At 41.6% G+C, this 20,356-nt stretch overlaps 2 protein-coding genes across 2 annotated transcripts in view; one reads left to right on the top strand and one right to left on the bottom strand.

Moving 5' to 3' along the window:
• Positions 1-5: 5 nt before the first annotated feature.
• Axud1 (AXIN1 up-regulated 1) overlaps positions 6-20,356 on the top strand; it is a 49,019-nt gene continuing 28,668 nt past the window's right edge. The window contains exon 1 of the mRNA XM_077418901.1: positions 6-141. The gene's annotated coding sequence lies outside the window, so the exon portion shown is untranslated. The remainder of the gene's footprint in view (positions 142-20,356) is intronic.
• LOC143904290 (uncharacterized) lies at positions 19,497-20,327 on the bottom strand. Its single transcript, XM_077418845.1, has one exon. It carries the CDS (start codon positions 20,325-20,327, stop codon positions 19,497-19,499), a length of 831 nt encoding a protein of 276 aa, XP_077274971.1.

The raw sequence follows: 20,356 nt of genomic DNA, 5'->3' as shown, positions 1-20,356 counted from the left end.
CGGGGAGTTGCTGGAGCGAGGTGAGGAAAAAGCCGCCAGCACGGCGACAATCATCGCAATCACGACAACGGCGAGAAAGAAGGCGCGAGCCAGCAACGTCCTCCTCAGCGGTGCGGAGATGTGACGCTCGTCGGCGAACCGGTGAGTCCCTTCGCTTTTTCCCTGACCTCGCGACTCGATCGTTTTCATCCCGAGGGAGATTTAGAACCGGGAGGGCTCCATTCGGAGCCGGAACCCCGCGATATGTGGCGCAGTTGCTTGACGACGACGACGAGAGCGAGAGCGAGAGCGAGAGAGAGAGAGAAAGAGAAAGAGAGAGAGAGAGAGGAGCGACTTTGTAGAGGTGGGAGAAGGAGAGAGGTGAAAGAGGGAGAAAGAGAGAAAGAGAAATAGAGATAGAAAGGAAGAGAGAGAGAGAGAGAGAGAGAGAGAGAGAGAGAGAGAGAGAGAGAGAAAGAGGTATTGTTAATGATATGATGTTAATCGTCCAGATACTGTTATTTGCAATGTAAAGCGGCCGAAGAGACGCGTCTCGCCGTGCCGCTCGGCCGCGAAAACCGCCTGGGTCTTGCAGGTGCAATGCAGACGCGGATATAGACACTCGGTTGGCAACAAGCTCCCCGATTGTTCGGTAAGATAAGTAACAGGAAAAAAAAGAGTATGTATAGGAGAGCTTGCAATAATCGCTCAACAGTTAAATTATGTCACGCGTTATCTCGCTTTCTCGTTTGCGCGCGCGCGTAGGAGGTTTCCTTATTAGCGATTTCGGGGCAGGAAAGGCACTCGATGATTTTGGAATAGAGAAGTATCTCGGAGCGCGCGCGCGCGAGGTATTCTTGCCGATAATTTTGGAGTAGGAGTCCATGCGGTGCCAGCTTGGCGCCCCGAGCTCGTCACGAGTATTATTATTCCGAGGTTCGTAATGCCTGAATTCGAGATTGGTAAATAATACGGACGAGTACGCTCGCGCGAAAGTGTCTTGTTAGATAAACGGGCGTGTAAAGCTAGTATCTATGTATAAATACCGTCAACTAACCAAAATAGCGCGCCGATCGACTTCTGTGTGCGCCCGTTTATGTACAATAATTTAAACGTCACGTAAAAAAAAGGCGAAATTGAATTGAATGAAGAGATTTGTGTGAACTTATCAAATTTCGAAGAGACCGATTGCAGAAATTTATGCCATTTTAAGCGGAAATTTTCTCTTTATTTAAATACCAAACAATGTTGGAGAATTCTCGGCCGCTCGAAAGAGTTTCTCCGGTTCGATCGCTCATTTTTCATCACGATTTCTCCGAACAGCTGATTTATTTTGCCCGTCTATCGCGTAGTGCTTTGTGAGTAAATAAATAGATAAAGGTTGTAGATTCGTGTCCAGTCATCAATATTGGGCACAATGGGTCAAGCGCCGCTTTGCTGTTGGATACCTGAATGAGAGTAACGAAGAGTAAAACACTGCAGCACGTACTATTACCCGCAATTAGAAAGTAAACTGTAAGCAGCCGGGGAAAACGAAAGGAAAGGGAAAAGGATAGCGACGGGCTAGATGATGATGCGATACGCCGAGCGTTTTATTCGTCCTTCCGCATGTCTTTGGGTTTCGTCGATTTTACTTATTCGTTAATAGGAAAAGTAAACTTAGAGGAAGCTCTCGATAAAGAAAATTGCGTTATTGTTCCTGCATTATTATTATCATTGCGCATGATTTGAGCACAAACTAGAATTGAAGAATTAATGAGAAAAATATTGCGCTTCCATATACTTTATTTGATTGACTTTTCGACATTTCTCTCGTATACGTTTTCTATCGAACTGCTTTAAATTATGAAATAAGTGAATTATTTGCGTCGACGTTTACTATCGCGAGTAGAAACTTTGAAAGTGATATTTTCTGCAGCGATGAGTGAGAAAGCTGGCTTTGCCTCTCTCGATTCAATGAACGACCAGGCTAGGTTGAGGTTGGTAGTTCCGTCTGTATACCTTGATCCCACCGAAAGGCCGGGACCCAAATAGTCCCCTCGCCTTTTTCAAGCCTACATCTGTTTCGTCTCTACAAAATAACTTCTCGACCATCTGAAATAGTTCTCGATCAATATTGTCGGAATTTATAAAATCGTGAACCTTTCTCATCACTGGACCACGCAATCTTTTTTTATATATCGTTTTATAAAACAGAATTTATATCTTGCGAATAAAATTAATTTATTTTATTAAAAAATATCTGACTTTGCAGACACGAAGTCATTGATGAAAATTTTTAGTTGATTTTTGAAATAATGAAACATACTTTTCACGTAAGCGCGCGATTCGCGATTCCATCCTACGCAACAAAAGGTAAGGTTATCAGTAAAATGCAGATTTATTAAAATAACACACTATTTCAATTTTTTAAGCGAGTCGTAGAACGTGTACAACGTAGCAATGAATGAACAATAGAGAGAACATCCGAAAATCAATGTATGTACAAAACCTGTAAGTTCTTCAAACTGAAGGCCTTTTACCGTGCCCCACATTACGCTCGACCGCCACATCCGTCACGTTGATGCACGTGGACGGTCGCATATTTGTCGCATACGAGGTAAACACGTGTTCCGCGGAAAATGCAGGCGCATAGTAACGCGTGCGTGTACGCATCGCGATCGTAAATAATGAATGTAATCGCGATAGGCTTTACCCCGGACGCTTTGTTGCATAAAATTGTTGCATTCGTATCGGGAAGATCGATAAAGAAGGCCGATCCATAGAAATCGATTTTCCTTCATTTTTTCACGCCCGCACGTTCGTTATGCTCGCGCGGTCACGTGCAATATTACAATATCTAACAAAACGAAAAGTACGTATTAAAAGGCCGAAAAGTTTCCGGCCTAAGAATATAAAAAAGATGATAAAGTGAAAGAAGCATTTTTATATTTTAATATAATCACTCTTTATTTTTTTCAGTAAATTTTTTAGAATGCTATAAATTAATTTTATATGCGACTAAAAAAATATTTTGAATCTTTGTCCTCGAAATGATTTAACACTGTGGAGACTGGAGATTATTTTTTTATTAACTCGCTTTACCTCGATTTACAATTAGCACTTTATTTTTTATTTTCAAACTTGGTCTGATTTCTGTGGAAAAAAAATTTTCCAGTAATACCGGAAACCGGACCTTAATACGTATGTATAACTAGAATGTGTTTTTCAAAGTTTAATGTTAAGGCCATTTTGTGATGTCAGTTATGTAATGTAATTTCAACTTTACCTGAATAAATCTTCCCAAATACACATTTGAAAAGAACATTTTAGTAAGTACACACACACATGTGTATATAACATAGAATAAATAAATATTGACGTTTTCGATTATGATTTTTGAAACGCAGTTATATGTAGAAATTGGAAATTTGATATTACTGATAAAATTGGTCATTTTACAAACCTATTAGAAATTTATTGTAAAAAAAATCATCCAGCCCCATGATTCGAACTGGAACCTCTCAATTATTGGGACGGGCGCGTCTTTACCAGTTCGATCGTGTTTTAAAAGAGCCTTCAATATCGTCCGATGTAATTCGCGCAGTCCAATCTCGTGTCTCGAGCGAGCATCTGGGAAAATTTTCTGGCTTGTCGCACGCCGTGTAGCCTCACGTGAGAAGTATAACGGGTTCTGACGCACTTCCGGCGTGCTTATCTCGCAGGTAGCGTCCATGACGTATGTGTGTCGCAAAATCGGCCCGCAGCCGATTGAAATGCGCCTACGCGAAGTAACAACCTATCATATTCCGCATCACGCGCGAAGCACAGCTTCCCACATTTACAAAATTATATCTATATGGCTTGTATAAGTGCTATCTATATTCATATTTTAAAATCGTGCGGAAATAAAAAATATCCTCATATCTAGAAAATTATTTAGATGTATTATGTATAAATTATTTAGTGCCATCTGTAATTTTATTATATTTAAAATCGCTAGATTTAAAAAATATTCGAAATAAGAAATGTTTTCAATATATGATAAGACTAAAATGAAATCTAAATACAATTTTGAATAGAATACCAGATAACGATGAAAATTATTTGTATCAATTTCCTATTCTTTTCCTTGTAATACATTTTCATCAGAAATGGAAAAGTTCGGAAAGATCAAGAAATAGAAATATTTAATTAGAAATGTTAATTTAGCGGTGCGATGCAAAATAATTTGATAATCTCGTCGAAATGATTAATCGTGCTCAGAAATTCAATCGCGAATATTGAATGCGTTACTTCAAAAATTGTCACTGCTGAAAAAAAAAACGCGATTTAAGTCGATACTTGTCCTTAAATTTTTAACGGAACATTGCTTTGGCGAAATTTCGAAGTGTCTCTCTCTCTCTTTTTCTCGCTTCGTTCTAGTTTCTTAAATCAACTGATTCGATTTTCCCAATGTTAATTTTCAATCTTTTACAAGCGGCGTCCAATTGTTGCTGCGTCTCGTCAATTAAGCTCGGATAAATTGAACTCAATTAACAATCGTTCGGATGTGAATTTAAGTTCTCGCGCAGCGTGGAATCTCGGCGTGTTTTTCGCGCCGGAGAATCACATCCTCCGGTTAATTTGCAATCGGGGGGTTATCCTGGCGCGCATATACAAACGAAATGACTGAGGCGGGACGGGTCAAGGTGCGCCGACTGATGAAGTTATCGACCACTGAAGATCGTTGGACACAATCGGAGCGCATGAATAAAGAACACGTTGTCCGTCGCAAGAAAAAAAAAGGGAACGACAGAAGTAACAGTTCGGCTTCACCAAAGTTTTCGAATTCAATTATGACGTACGTTATGACGTAGATGAAACAGAAAAAAACGTCATCTTATCAGTGAAATTGATATCGAATAAGGACTTGTTATCTGTTATCGATATTCTGGGGTTTCCTCATTATTGCTTAAATACGCAATACTTTTGAGTTTAGGGCTTTTCATGGGAAAAAAATTAAGTCCGGATATATTTTAATGAAATAAATTTTAGTAAAGTTATGTTATAGATTTATTGTTAATATACATATTATCTTAATAACTTGTTTTGAGGAGAAACTGTTAATATCTAGTTAGTAAGAGTGTAAATAGTAAAATATTAATTTAAGAGTAGACGTCTCTCTAAATAAAAAAGCATTTTCTTGCAGGGGCAAGGTAGAATATAAATTCATAGCATAAGACGTTTAAAAAAATAATAATTCTAAAACACAATTTATTCATTAATCTCATCTCAGACTGCATATCAGACTGCGTTTCTATTATATTCTTCTTTAATGGCAGATTTTTCACTGCAATTGGATTATTATTTTTTAACATTATAAACCTCGAATTAAAGCTTTATGAAACAAAATCCACCTGAAATCAATTAAAGAATACGTGACGTTGTTGTGTCACCATTTATTTTTTCTCCTAAATGAGCAATTATCTTCTTTAAAACGAAACCGTGAATCGACCGAGAGACATTAAAAAATAACGTAGTGAAGATGGAGGGATGGGATTATGGGGGATACATCCTGTATTATGCATTTGGATATGTCACGAGGTCGGACGCTGGCTTCGTGATGTATGAATCATTTTTCATTCACAACATCGTTCGCACCCGAATTGCGGTACGTGGGTATGGAAAATGAATGAAAAAAGAAAAACAAATATCGAAGTATCATCTCGTTCGCTATGGTGTGGGAGGTGAAACTGGTTCGCTGAAAACGCTGCTTCTGCTGTTGCTGATCGACCCGCGTTATCTCCGTTATTATATAGCATGTACAGATCGTTTTCCTGATCAAGAAAGAGAGAAGAGGGAGGGGGGTCCAGAAGAGGAGGTAGAGAGGAAAAGAGAACTCAAGATAATTTCTTATCCGATCTTGAGCGTTAATGACAATTTTGTTAAAATCGACGATTTCATTACGCATAAAGTTGTAATGTTCGCATATTCGAACGTTGCCAATTTTGCATTTTCATGTTTTCTGCCGAGATCTGGATTTTTATGACATCGTGGAAAACGTCTTTTACGAATTATCGTTCTTTTTTTGTGTGTTGGCGATTTCTTTTTCGTTTTCTCATCGCTTTTCTTTGAAAATAGAATTTTTTCTACAAAATTAAATTTCAACGGAAAGAATTCGTTGATGCACATTTCACGAAAACCACATATTTTTCGTTTCTGATTTTCGATGATTTACATCGAAATGGCAGGTCGCGAATAATTCGATTGTAGCTTCCATGAATTTATACGAGATTCATCAATTTCATTCCCTTCTTTTATAGAATTACATTATATCGAAAGAAAGGTACACAATTTTATTATTATAACGCATTTGTTATGTCCTATTATCTTTCTTTAAATTATCCCGGATTTCATTAATTTATCACATATATATGTAAATCGTCATTTTCCTCCGACTTTATCAGATTTTATCGTGACTGGAATTATCGCATGCCCTTACATTTATCGCCCTTCTTTGCCGCAAATTCTACGAGTATTTACATCGAAATGACGCGCCGCAAATATAATTCGGCAATGGCCTCCGCGAATCATTTCGCGCGAGTGTATAACGCGCGATCGCGTAGGTGCGGAAATGAGTAGAACACGTTGAAACGAGCAAAACGCATAACGTAGAGAAGAGGAGGAGGAATAAAATGAACGAAAGAGAGAAAGAGAAAGAGGGTGAGAGAGAGAGAGAGAGAGAAAGGCGAAAACAAAGCGAACGCAGCCAACGAAGCAACACACAATGGCGCATCGACCCGCCAAAACTCGCGCCGTTAGCCGGCCGATGCGCAGGAACACGCGCGCGTCGTGTCTCCCCGAAACAATGAATACTTTTGCCACCCCCTCCTGCCCCCCTCGCTCGTTTTCCGCCTCCTCCCCGCGCCGCTCAGCATATTGATCGTTCCCCGTGCGAAAATCGATCGCGCCGCGCCGAATTTCCGAGGGAGAATTTTCGGCCGGCCCGGAAACGGGGGGCTCTCCTTCTCTCTCTCTCTCGCCTCCCTTTCGAACATTTTCCTACCGTCTAAATTTTATTTCAGCCCGTGGCTCGCCTAATTTTGACACTCGAGAGTTCGCCAACGTACGCACGACTTTCCGTGCACGACATTACCCCCCCTCTCCCCTCACCGCCGATAATTTTCATCAATCTCCCAGCAAGTTTTACCGATTTTCATAAATTCTCTACGAGAGCATCGATTCAACTTTTTTTTTATTCTCGCTGGTTCTCCACCTGGATCTTATTGCTTAAAACTTCACTTAACTTCTGCCGATTCTGCACCAATCTCTGCCGCTGAATTCCAAAAGATCCAATTCGCCCGGAAATTCTCCCGGAATGAAAAATCTACAGACGAACGGGGAACGACATACTGAATCCGTGTCAAGTCCGACAGCATCCTACGTACGTACTGACGACTTCTCGTCGCGCTTAAGATCGACGGGGGCGGGAGGAAGGGGACCGAAATCGCGAGTCCTCTCCGTGGATCGCCCTCTTCTTGCGAGTTCCTCGCGGAACCCCCGGGTTCGCTGTGGCCCCCTCTGACCCTCTCCGGCGCCGTCAGGGTGCGCGGGGTCGGACTGAGCGAGAGAAGTACTCCCTTCCCCAGGATGGATGGAAGGAAGATCAGGTGCCGTGGTTGTCCTAGCAACCGGCATTGATCCTTCCCCTCTTGTTCTACCGCCGCTGCCCTCCTCTTCTCGCCCGTCCGTTATTGCTGCGCCTCCGTCTCCCCCCCCCCGCCCTCCCATTCTCGCGCGCGCACCGCCTCTCTCACCCCCGTTCGCCCTCCTGCTCATTCTCTAATGCACTCTCGGAGAGACGCGCACACAGCTCGCGCGCGCTGGCCGGTTACGCATACGCACCCGGTATATACACGCGAATGCCGATCATTCCTCGCGCTCGTCCACGTCTCTCCTCGGCTCTCACGTTCTCCTATCCCTTTATCCTCGCCTTCACTCGATTCCCTTCTTATTTTTGATCTTCTGAACTTGAATATTTAGATTCAGCGAATACATTAGCGGTACACCGAGCATACCTTCGTTGCACTCATCCTTATTTATGCTTATATACGCTACTCCTCCGCGTCTCCCTGTTTGTGCTCTTTTTACCCTTTCTCTTTGACAATCTCCGGGGACGGTCTCTTTACGGGCGAGTATTTTTGGTTAGAATATTTCTCGCGATTTTTCAAAAGCTTTATAAACATCTTTCTTAAACATATAATTAGATTAACAGAGGCATCAAGAGCACACACAAGGCTGGATAGAACGAATAAATAATTTAATTGAGAGAAGTTAATTTAAAAGAATAGCGAAATAAGGTAATAATTAACTCTTCATTTGTGACACGTGAAAGGGATTTCTTTAAAAATATGATAAAGACGCGTTGTGTAATCATGACACATCGGTTTTCATTATACGCTATTATACGTATATACTTATTTTTGTATTAATCACCATGGAACAACGGTGCCGTAAATTAATGCTGAAACCTTAATTCCTTCTTTACAATTTTACTCGCTGCAGGCTTCTCGATCTTATCCGAACGTACCGCGGCGTATATACGATAATTACTCGACTCCATAATTTCGCTAAAATAAAGTCTGGTAGAGGTACGAATACAGAATAATTAGAAGTGGTTTTTTTCCCTTACGGAATCCTCTTTCTCTACCACTCTTCATCTCATCTCGCGCGCGCTCTTTCTCTCTCTCCCTCTCTCGTTTGCATTTTCCTATTTTCTTCCTTTCTACCTTTTTTCTCACTCTTTTACATGTAGAACAGTGTCAATCACTCGTCTCTGACCCTCGGCCAATGAGACGCAAGGGTGGGTGATTGGATAAAGCGAGACGGACAGAGAGAGAGAGAGAGAGAGAGAGAGAGAGAGAGAGAGAGAGAGAGAGAGAGAGAGAGAGAGAGAGAGAGAGAGAGAGAGATGCGCGTAGGAATGACGGGAAGGGAGAGAATGAGTTAGTTACGGGAGTGAGAGAGGGAGGAGAGAGAGAGAGGGGGGGGGGCAAGGGGAGGGAGGGGTTCGCCAAAGGTAGAACTGGTCGTGAACAGAGCGGTTGCCAGGCAACCGATATTGTTCCCATTGTTGCGGGCGTAGCGTAAATATTTGAGGCGTACTCGGAGGTCACAAAACTCATCCCCCTCCCCTTCCCGCATCCCCCTTGCTTTCACCCTTGTTTTTCTTTGGCGTTTTCTTCTTTCTCATTTTCCCCGAAAGTTACCAAGGTGTGCCTCGTAAGTCCTCGAAAGCACCTAATGGTGCCTGTCGCAGATTGCATATCGGGAGGGGCTACGTCATCCCCTTCGTCTAAAATCCTACCTGTCATTGTCAACGACTCTCCCGCTTTTACCGCTTGATATGTTCGCGTCGAATTAGCCGAAATTTATTCCGAAATGAAAGAGGATGCTGAGAAAAACGATATTCGCCTGTGTCGTATCAGGATATCTGTGTTACGTTTAGCAAAATTAGCAAAATAATATTTCTATTCGAAAAAAAGTCATATAGCTCACATTATTAAGGATAAAAAGGTTTTATTGTAATTAAAAAACAAATGAATTTGCGCAATTTTTATTAGGATACTTAATATCAACTGCTTTGCTGAATTCCAACGTTCCTCATTTTACTAATGTCAATTTTGCCCGCGATTTTTAATGCCTATTTATATATGTATATAGAACAATAGCAACTTTTGACGCGGAGAAACAAGAAAGAAGATCGATAAACGAATAAAATGACTTTTAGATGTACGTCTATCGTACGTATCGCGCGATTCGCTTTCGGAATCTGCGCGCAAACTCTTGAATGGACGTCGCGCATGTTGTTTTCGTGATCGTCACCGCGACGGCGGAAGCGAGCGTATGAGGGCGAGTGTTTGTTTACCGGCATTTATTTCGGCAGTTCTGCGGGGGCGTGTAAACGTATACGTACGTCGTTGTTGACCAACACTGCTGACCCCGCGGCCGCGGGTCAACCCTTCCGCGGTTGTGACAGATTACGAACGAGTCGTAAGTTTTCAAAGGGAGCAACGAGAGAGGGAGAGAGGGGGGAGGGGGGAGAGAGAGATAACGAGATATTATTGATTATTTCTCTACAATTTATCGGGATGTTGTAAAATTGATGTCTGATATTTTTATTGAGATACTCGTGCATTATTGGTGCCTGAGATTTTGGAGTTAAACTTAATAATAAAAATGACACACATCTACACACACATCTACACAACGACAGATGTATTTTATTTTGTTAAATTAGATTTTATGAAGTATAGCTTTTGATAATAATTCACTGATTTACCTGTTAACATTTATGGACATATTTTAACCTTATCAATGTTCGGGATTTTTGAAGAATAAATTCGGTAACAAATTAAATAGTAATAAAGATAAAAAGACCATTAGGGTAACTCGGGGGAATATGCCACACTTAAGAAAAATATGTTTTTTTCCCTATTTCTCTTTCTTTTTGAGGTATCTTTGCATACTGGTCTTTTTTTTCCTTCTTTTATTTGTTATTTATATGTATATATGGTTTTAATGAAATATTTTGATTCTTCATTATTAAAAAGAAAGAAATACAAAAGTGTTGCAAAAGTGGCATATTATCCCCATGGGGGGGGGGGGTAATATGCCACATATACAAGCATAGTAATTTAACTTTAGAAGGGCATTCTTGTCTAAAAACATGAAAAAGAATATTTTTATTACAATTTCAATAAAACACTAAGAAAATTCTAAAAAGCACGTTGTCATACTTGTAGAAATCGATTCATTTAAAATTTATTTCCATATGTGTACGATTAATATATTATTATTCAAAATCCATTTTATCATAATCTCTTGACCAATGATTAATACTTTACAATTATCGCGTTTCCTAAATCTCTCTTTTCCAACGCAAAAGCAGCTTTCGCTGTCTTCCTTCGCGGCGCCGCGCCACACTTCAGCTCGGTACCTACGTTCTCGCGAAGACTTTGAATTAGGAATGGTCAGTTACACGGGAAATGGAGTCCATCCCCTTCTCGCGTTATCTCGACGATTTCACGCGTAGTGACGTCTATTTCTGGGACACGCTATTGACGCGGGACGTCGGGACGCCCCGTGAACGCTCAGTCTACCCCCGCTCAACCCTCTATCCCACCAGGTGTCCTCCCCCCCTATTCTCGTCGCTCTCAAAGCGGATCTATGTACCGTGTATTATTGATTTATTGAGGATTATCGAGAAAAGTCAAGAAATTATTATCAGGAAAGTTCCTTTTTTCAATTTTGCAATCAAATAAGAAATTTTCTCGACAGAGTTTGTTTTAAAGAAATAATGTACGATTTAACAATGTTTCTGTATCTATATTAAAAATATTAATAAAAGTTAAAATATTAATAAAAATTAAAATATTAATAAATGCAAAATTCTTGGATCTAACAATAAGAGGCTAATCATCAGTGTTTGTACTTTTATTCACATAATGCTCTTGTTATATTGTTGTCCATATTATTATCTATAATGATGATTATAACATTCAAGAATAATTTCTTGAATGTTATAATCATCATTATAGATAATAATATTTATAAAGAATAATTTCTTGAATGTTATAATCATCATTATAGATAATAATATTGATAGTAATATAACAAGAGCATTTCAAGAATAATTTTTTGAATGTTATAATCATCATTATAGATAATAATATGGATAATATGGATTCTCCCGACTACTGCCAACCTTTGGTTGGCGAAAACGAGGCAGTACTGTGTTTGACCGGGGCCGAACCCTGTCAAAAATATTATATCTGACATTTTGTTCAAGTTTTACTTAGTTCCTGTCACTCCTGTCAGTATTATAGTTATTATGGTTATAGTTATTATAGTATTTGATACGGTTATAGTTATTATAGTATTATAGTTTTTATGAGGTAAGTACAGTATGACAAGTATGACAACGTGCTTTTTAGAATTTTCTCAGTGTTTTACATAAGCATATAAAATATTCTTCAAGCATTACACTATTTTTAACTCGATCAGCTTGTCGAGTCAACGAGGTGACATGGCGCCCATGGCGGCGCCCAGCGCGCACATGACATGACTCGGAGTTCGGAGTCGGACGCTGTGATGTACGCAACACGAACGCGCGACTGTGCAATTCCGTGCCGGCAACAGGGTGTACAAATGAGTCCAATTTACTCGCGATGTCCGAATGCGACAGACCGAGCTGCAGTCGAGTTTCTCGCGGGGATGTATTACCGCGCGTCGTCAAACCGCGGCACGTAAGATCCTTGAATTTCGGCCAGTCGATCTTCGAGCTCGGCGCCGTCGAGTTCTATTAATATTGGTTGGGATGAAAGTATTCAGTACGTCATCGCCGATTTGTTTTACTGGCAATCGTATATAATACATGCTCATAATATAAAACTGCATCTGAGGGAATATGGCACTACTTAGATAGGGGTAAAATGCCAGTACTGTTTACAGCTTTCTAACCTGCTAGTATATAGTAGGTAAACAGTATAAATAAATATTTTGCCGTATAAATATTGAAAAAATGTTGAAAAAATGATGAAAAAATATTGAAAAATGTTGAATAAACACGTTTATTTCATGCGCTAAGAAAATTATAGGCTACGTACTTAATATTTTGCAAAATTGCATTGCGAATAATTTAGACTACTTGCGTAGCACATACAGAGTACTATTGAAATATGCAAAGAAAGTAATAAAAATATTATTTTACATGTTTTTAGACAAGAATGCTTTTCTAAAGTTAAATTACTATACATGTTTGTATATGTGGCATATTACCCACATGGGGGTATGTCATTTTTAATGACATCAAATTTTAATGCAGTTTATTATATACTTCAAGTTCAATGGATTTTGATGTGGATGCCTTTGCAAATCAAATTCGAGAGCAGCCCGTTTCACGTGAACAACAATTAAAAGACTTAGACGCAATTAATGAGTAATTATTTGTTTTGTTTAAATCATATAATACAATGTATTAATGGCATTTTACTAGTAAAATTTTTACTTCTCTATACAAAAATAATTTATAACTATATTATTTTAAAAAATTGCTTTTTCATTTCTACATTTCTACATATAATCACATCACATCTTAATGCAGATGTGTACAAAAGGTTTTGGAGCAATACGAAAGAATATATGGCTCGCCGATGCCATTACTTGAACAAACGAAAAAGGACACAAACGCATTTGATAAGTAAATACTTGTATTTTACTTACAATGATTTATATCACAAAACATAATAACATCCTACCATTTAAATATTGACTTTTTAGCACAAGAATTACTTACAACGGTAATATTTTAAATAATTCGGTTTTTAATTACACCACATATCAAAGCAGACCAAGTCCTTCAACTTCAACGGGTTATAATATGGACCTTTCTGCAGAACGTAGAAGTGAAAAACGACCTGACTTGCAAGTTTTGTCATCTAAACAAACGAGAAAAAGAAAGGGAGTACGTAAACGAAAGCGTCGACGCAGACACTGATGACGAGTAATTATTAATGCGATACAACACAGAAGGAAGAGTATATTACGATCTTAATATTGACTTTTTACGATTTCAGTATTGACTTTTTACGCAAAATTTCCCGTTTATTTTGTGTAAATTTTTTATAATGTTAATTCATATTATATTTTAGTAAGAAGTATATACTTGCCGCTTTTTTTATATTTTAAATGTTTATTAAGTAAATTTTTGTAATTCTGTGTAATTTCCTAGCAAAGATATAATGATTGCTGTATCCATTTTTTATCACATAATTTCTTATATCTTAGAACAATGTTACGCCCGAGGTTACGCCAAATCTAATATTTCTTAAAAATATTGATTTCTCTTTTACAATATTTTAATACTAAATATACACACGCGCGCGCGCGTGTTATGTGTCTGTGTATGTATATGTACGAATATACGAATATGGCGTGACGTTTTTAAATGTACAATTAATTATAGCGTAAAAATAAAGTATATAATTTTTATTATGTGTATTAAATTTTTAAATTAAAATTTAAAAACTTTTAAAATTTTTTAAAAATTTAATACTTATATACTGGGCAACAAAATTATCGCAACAAAAATTTACGTCAAAAATTTGCCCAACTTCAAATAAACATAACTCCGCGAAAAATTGTCATATCTGAAAGATTTCTTTTTTTTTTATTTTAAAGCGTAAAGTCTGTACTTTAAGGAACCGTTGTTAGATTTTGAATTTAGTCTCCCCCCTCCCGCCGTTCTTCCAAAAGTAAGGACGTGTTACGTCTTTAAAAAATTGCATACTTTGACACATTTTACGGAGTTGGATGAATTTTTTTCGTAACTATCATGGCAACCATCGTAAAATATAGACTTTTCCCTGCAAATTAAAAAAAAATTATAGTCGACATTGTCATGCAAGACTTAGAGGAAACAATTTTAGAATCGATTGACATTAATTTACCTTTTTATTGCCGTTATGTCGACGATATAATTATGCCGGTTCTCCACGCGATAAAGCTCAATACATATTAGACAAGTTCAATAACTACCATGAAAGGCTTAAGTTTACTATTGAATATGAAATGGATCGTACGTTGAGCTTTTTAGATTTGCAACTGCATATTATTAATGACACTATTGTAATACTATATACTGGTACACATAAGAACACATTTTTAGGTAGATATTTATCGTATTATTCGATCCATCCAGAGTGCCACAAAATCGGCGCGATATATGGGTTGGTAGACAGAGTTATACTATTGTCCCACCCTATATTCCAGTCCAAAAATATAAAAAAAGTTATCAATTTATTAAGAGACAACGATTATCCTTTAGATCTTATCTTTAAAAGAATCAACTTAAGATTGAATACATTATTCAATGGTAAACTTATAAGCAGGATACAATGAATGTAGGTGATAATAACGAGACTGAAGACAGTTTAAGTGAAAATAGAAGGAAGATCATAATGCCATTTATTAATAACATTTCAGAAAAAACAGCTCATGTTTTCAACAAAAAAGAGCACGTTATAGGTTACAGAGTTCTTAACAAATTGAACAAAGTCATCAAAACACACAAAGATGGCAATGCATTGGTCTCGAATAACAATCTAATTTTTAAAATAAATTGTAATGATTGCGATGCTTCTTACGTGGGGCAAACAAAGCGACAACTTAAAACAAGAATCAACGAACACAAAAATAATTATAAGCTAGATCCATCAAGACATTCCGTTATCACGGAACATATGCTAAATTTGAATTATACTTTTAATTGGGATAATCCAGAAATTCTAGATTTTGAAACGAATTATTACAAGCGGCTCATATCAGAAATGATACATATAAAAGAGCAAAAAAATGGCATTAATTCTAATAAGGATACAGAATTGCTTGATGGTTCCTATGGGCGCTTATATCTTAACTTACTTACGCTTGTGGTTAGGGTGCGCATAGGAAAGGCCCAAGGATAGTGAATCGCAAGAGGGTAGTCAATAGGAGACAGATATACATTATATACATATATTTACAGGTTATACATCTGTCTGTGTGTCTGTGTGTACTTTGTGGTGGTACGTCGATCGGCCGCCCCGGTGTTTCGCTTGCGTCCCCTGGTCCCTCAGCTTCTTCGGGCTCGTCTGCGTGGCCTGGTTATTTCCGTCCTCCGGAGGAGGAGGGGAAGGTCGCTCCTTTGTAAACCACGGCGTGGTGATGCTGGTGCCGGCGCGTGGATAATTGTCAGGCGACTAGCGCCTTCTCAAGGTCGAATCTGAGCTGTGTTTGCTGCGTCGCCTCCTTATATACCGTAGGCGACCGGAGCGCCGTCTGGCGGTATCGAGTGTCGTCGTTGTCGCCGTCGTCGCCTATTGGTGGGCGCGAGGCGCCGGCGTTTAACGCCTAGGAGTCGTTTGGGCGATTGACGCCGGAGGACTCGCGGCGATTGACGCCGTGGGCGCGAGGCGCCGGCGTTTAACGCCTAGGAGTCGTTTGGGCGATTGACGCCGGAGGACTCGCGGCGATTGACGCCGTGGGCGCGAGGCGCCGGCGTTTAACGCCTAGGAGTCGTTTGGGCGATTGACGCCGGAGGACTCGCGGCGATTGACGCCGAGGATTCCAGGCGATTTACGCCGAGAAGTTGTGGCGATTAACGCCGCGGGGTTACGAACTCTTCTTGCGCGAAGAGTTCTGTCTACTGATATCGGCGACTGGCGCCAAGGAACTGGTTTTGGGCTCCCGCTGAGCCTCCTATTATACTATGCCTGGTTGTAAATGAAACACGAGTTAGCCGCTCTCTTGATGCGGCGCGTAGCGGCGTCGCTGCGAACTTACCGTCGCGTCGGTAAGTCGGTGCGCTGCACAATTAGGTGCGCGAACGCGCTTTTTCGGTGGCGTAGACCGCCACATTACCCCCTTCGTTGTATTATGTTACCTGAAATCGCACGGTTTTGTGCGATACTCTGCCGCTTCGTGTTCTGACCTCCGTAGGTGCTGGAGTGTCAGGCTGAAGGTGCTGGAGCTTCTCTGGAGGTTTTCGGTTTGCTCGTGATCTACCAGTATGTAGGCGGGTTTAAGACGGTCTGTTGTTACGTGGACGGACTTTCCGTTAATCCGTAACTTAAAGACCTTTTCGCCTCGGCTGAGGACTTCGTATGGGCCATCAAAGGTGGGTTGCAGAGCCCGCGTTGGTGCGTCGTGCCTGAGGAACACATGTGAGGAGCTTTCAAGATTTTTATGCTCGAATGTAGCGGGCGAACCGTGCCTCTTGATTGGTTGTGGCCGTAGACTTTGCATCGTTTGTCTGAGTTTTTGGATGAAGTCGTTTGTATCAATTGGTTGTGGAGTTTCTTGTAGAAATTCTCCCGGAAGTCTCAATGTCTCTCCGTAGACGAGTTCCGCGGGAGTTGCGTGGAGATCTTCCTTGAATGCTGCTCGGATGCCCATCATGACGACGGGTAATACTTCGGTCCAAGCTTCCGTTGCGTGGCATTTGATGGCCGTTTTAATCTGCCGATGCAGGCGTTCGACCATGCCGTTGGCTGCGGGGTGATAGGCTGTCGTGTGTATATGCGTAGTGCCTGTGAGCCTTGTAAGCTGACGGAACAGGTCGGCCTCAAATTGCCTCCCCTGATCCGTAGTGACCCGCGTAGGTGTGCCGAATCTCGTAATCCAGTGTGTAAAGAGATTCTGGGCGACTGTTTCTGCAGTAATGTCTGTAACCGGTATGGCTTCAGGCCATTTGGTGAACCGGTCAATAATTGTAAGGCAGTATCGGTAGCCTCTTGAGACAGGTAATGGTCCGACGAGGTCCATATGAATATGCTCGAACCGTCGTGTGGGGCCGATGAATTGTCCGAGAGGCGATCGGTTGTGCCTATGAACTTTCGATTTTTGGCAGGCGAGACATGCTTGTGCCCACTCTTGGCAGTCGGCTTTAATGCGTGGCCAGACGTACCTCTGTGCGACTAATTTTGCTGTCGCTTTAACTCCTGGATGCGATAAGCTGTGCAATGACTGGAACACTTGTCTCCTGAATTGTTGCGTAACGAAGGGACGTGCTATTGGGGTTGACGTGTCGCAGTACAGTGCTGCACTGGTTCCAGGTATCAGAATCTTTGTGAGCTTGAGCGAAGAGTTCCCTTGTAATAGGTCTTGGACCTCGGTATCCTCCTCCTGTGCTCTGGATAGATCCTCTAGGTTGATTGCTGCGTGGATCTCTTCGATCCTTGAGAGGGCATCAGCGACGACGTTATCTTTGCCTGAGATATGGCGTATATCGGTGGTGAACTGACCGATGTATTGTAAGTGTCGTGCTTGCCTGGGAGAGCTGTGCAGCAGATCCTGCTGGAAAGCGTATGTGATCGGTTTATGGTCAGTGAAGACCGTGAAGAGCCTTCCTTCTAGCATGTGCCGGTAGTGTTTGATGGCGGCGTAGATTGCTAGTAACTCCCTGTCGTATGGGCTGTATTTCCTCTGAGCCGGATTCAGCTTTTTACTGAAAAAGGCTAGTGGTTGCCATTCTGTTCCGTCCCGCTGCTGAATAACTGCTCCGATGGCTGTATCGGATGCGTCAGTTGTAAGGATGATTTCTGCCTCCGGCTTCGGGTGAGCCAACATAGTTGCACGAGACAGGCTGTCCTTACATTTTTCGAAGGCTGCTTCTAATTCAGCGTTCCAAGTTATTGGAGCCTTCTTTTTCGTTTTCGGGCCGCCAAGTAAACCATTTAGAATTGCTTGATCCTTGGCGGCTTCGGGGATGAATCTGCGGTAAAAATTCAGGGTTCCCAGGAATCGTCGGAGTTGTTGGACGTCCTCCGGTTTCGAGAACTTCTTGATCGCTTCGATCCTCTCTGGCGGAGGTCGTGTGCCCTTTTCTGAGACCTCGTAGCCGAGAAACAGGACCTTTTTCGCGCCGAAGACGCATTTGGCAGGATTTAGAATGATACCGTATTCTTGCAGTTTTTTAAATAATATGCGCAAATGCTCTTTGTGCTCTTCTTCATTTTTGGACGCGACGAGGACATCGTCAATATAATCGTAGCAGAAATCCAGGTCCTTTGTGACTTCGTGGATGAAGCGTTGAAAAGTTTGTGCGGCATTGCGTAACCCGAATGGCATGAAAAGGAACTCGAACAAACCGAAGGGCGTGGTTATAGCCGTCTTCGGAATGTCGTCCGGGTTAACGGGTATTTGGTTATATGCTCGCACAAGATCTAATGTTGAGAAGATCTTTTTCCCGTGTAACGATTGCGAGAAGTCTTCTATATGTGGGATCGGATATCGATCCGGTACCGTTCGTGCATTGAGCCCCCTGTAATCTCCACAAGATCTCCAGGAGTTGCCTTTCTTAGGTACCATGTGTAGCGGTGCTGACCATGGGCTTTTTGAAGGTCGTATGATCCCTTCTTGTAGCAAGAGATCGAACTCGGCCCTGGCTGCCTTTAATTTGTCAGGAGCTAACCGACGGGGACGGCATGCTACTGGCGGGCCATCCGTGGTTTTGATATGATGCAGTGTGGCGTGTTTTACCGTACGCGTCTTGGTAGTAGCCTTTGTAATCTCTGGAAATTCTGCCAAGATTCGGTGGTATTCGTTTTCGATTGCCAACACTCTGATCGATTCTGCAGCCCCTCTTTCTGCCGTGCCTTTTATGCGTAGACTCGTCTTACCATCGAGAAGGATGCCTTTTTGTAGGTCCGGTAGGAGATGATAGTGGGCGAGAAAATCGGCTCCGATGATGGGCTGTGTGACGTTAGCGACGATGAAACGCCATGGGAATGCACGTCGTAACCCAAGATCTGGCTGTAATGTGGTCGAGCCGTATGTAGTGATTGTCGAGCCGTTAGCGGCGTAGAGTTCGTAGGTTGTAGGCGCGATGTATCCTGCTGTCATAGAGCGAGGGAATACACTCACGTCTGATCCTGTATCGATTAGGAACCGCTTTTTAGTTTCTCTGCATGTGACGAATAGGCGGCGAGGGCTTTGGGCTGGTCTACTGGCCGCCATCAGTGACCGCCCTGGTCTTTTTCCGACTTGTAGGTGCACGGCTGCGTGCATTTCTTCGCCTTTTCACCAAATCGGTTATGGTAATAGCAATGCTTGTCGTTTTTATCGTCCTTCTTTTCCTTGGACGTTCCGCGGTTGCGGCTTTGGCTGCGGCTTCGGCTTCGACTTCTGTCGTTACCGCGTTGCCGAGATTTATCCCTCGAAAGTCGCGTGGAGAGCTGAGCGACTTGTTTTGTCAAAGCCTGGATTTGTGCCTCCAGTGATTCTTTCGGGACTGCTGATGTAGCTGTGGCTGCTACAACGGCCTTGTTGGTCATTTCGTGGATGCGATCGGCCTGTTCAGCTACGCTGTTAAGGGGATCTTCGGCTCGAGTGGCTAGCACAGTCTGCATTGTTGTAGGCAGTCTTCCGAGCCAGAGAGTACGCAGCAGACTGTCGGGTATGTTTTCACCCGCTAGTGTACGGAGATGTCGCAGGAATTGAGTCGGTCTGCGATCTCCTAATTCTTCGTGCTCCAAGAGTTGACGTGTACGCTGCTCTTGGGAAACAGACATTCGCTGTATAAGAGCTCTCTTGACAGTCCCGTATTTGTCAGCTTCGGGGGGCTGTGTGATGACGTCTTTGATCTCTTTTATTTGACGAGAGTCCAGTTGTGAGATGGCGTATGAGTACTTTGTAGAATCTTGAGTTACGCCACTGAGGACGAATTGTCCTTCCAGTTGTGCGAACCATAGCTCGGGTTCGTCACTCCAAAACGGAGGTATGCGTATTGCGACTTTGCTCACGCTTTCCTCGGTTATCTGTATTCTTCCGTTGCCTCCCGTTGCCATTGTACTACCTTTGCGATCACGTCGGGGTC

Source organism: Temnothorax americanus, unplaced genomic scaffold (assembly GCF_048541705.1).
Source record: "Temnothorax americanus isolate GAGA-0224 unplaced genomic scaffold, ASM4854170v1 Scaffold50, whole genome shotgun sequence".
Classification (NCBI taxonomy): domain Eukaryota; kingdom Metazoa; phylum Arthropoda; class Insecta; order Hymenoptera; family Formicidae; genus Temnothorax; species Temnothorax americanus.
This window is presented reverse-complemented; position numbering and strand designations above follow the sequence as displayed.

What these genes read in the sequence shown, in the direction of transcription:
- LOC143904290 (XM_077418845.1), bottom strand. Translation starts at nt 20,327, where the DNA reads ATGGCAACGGGAGGCAACGGAAGAATACAGATAACCGAGGAAAGCGTG.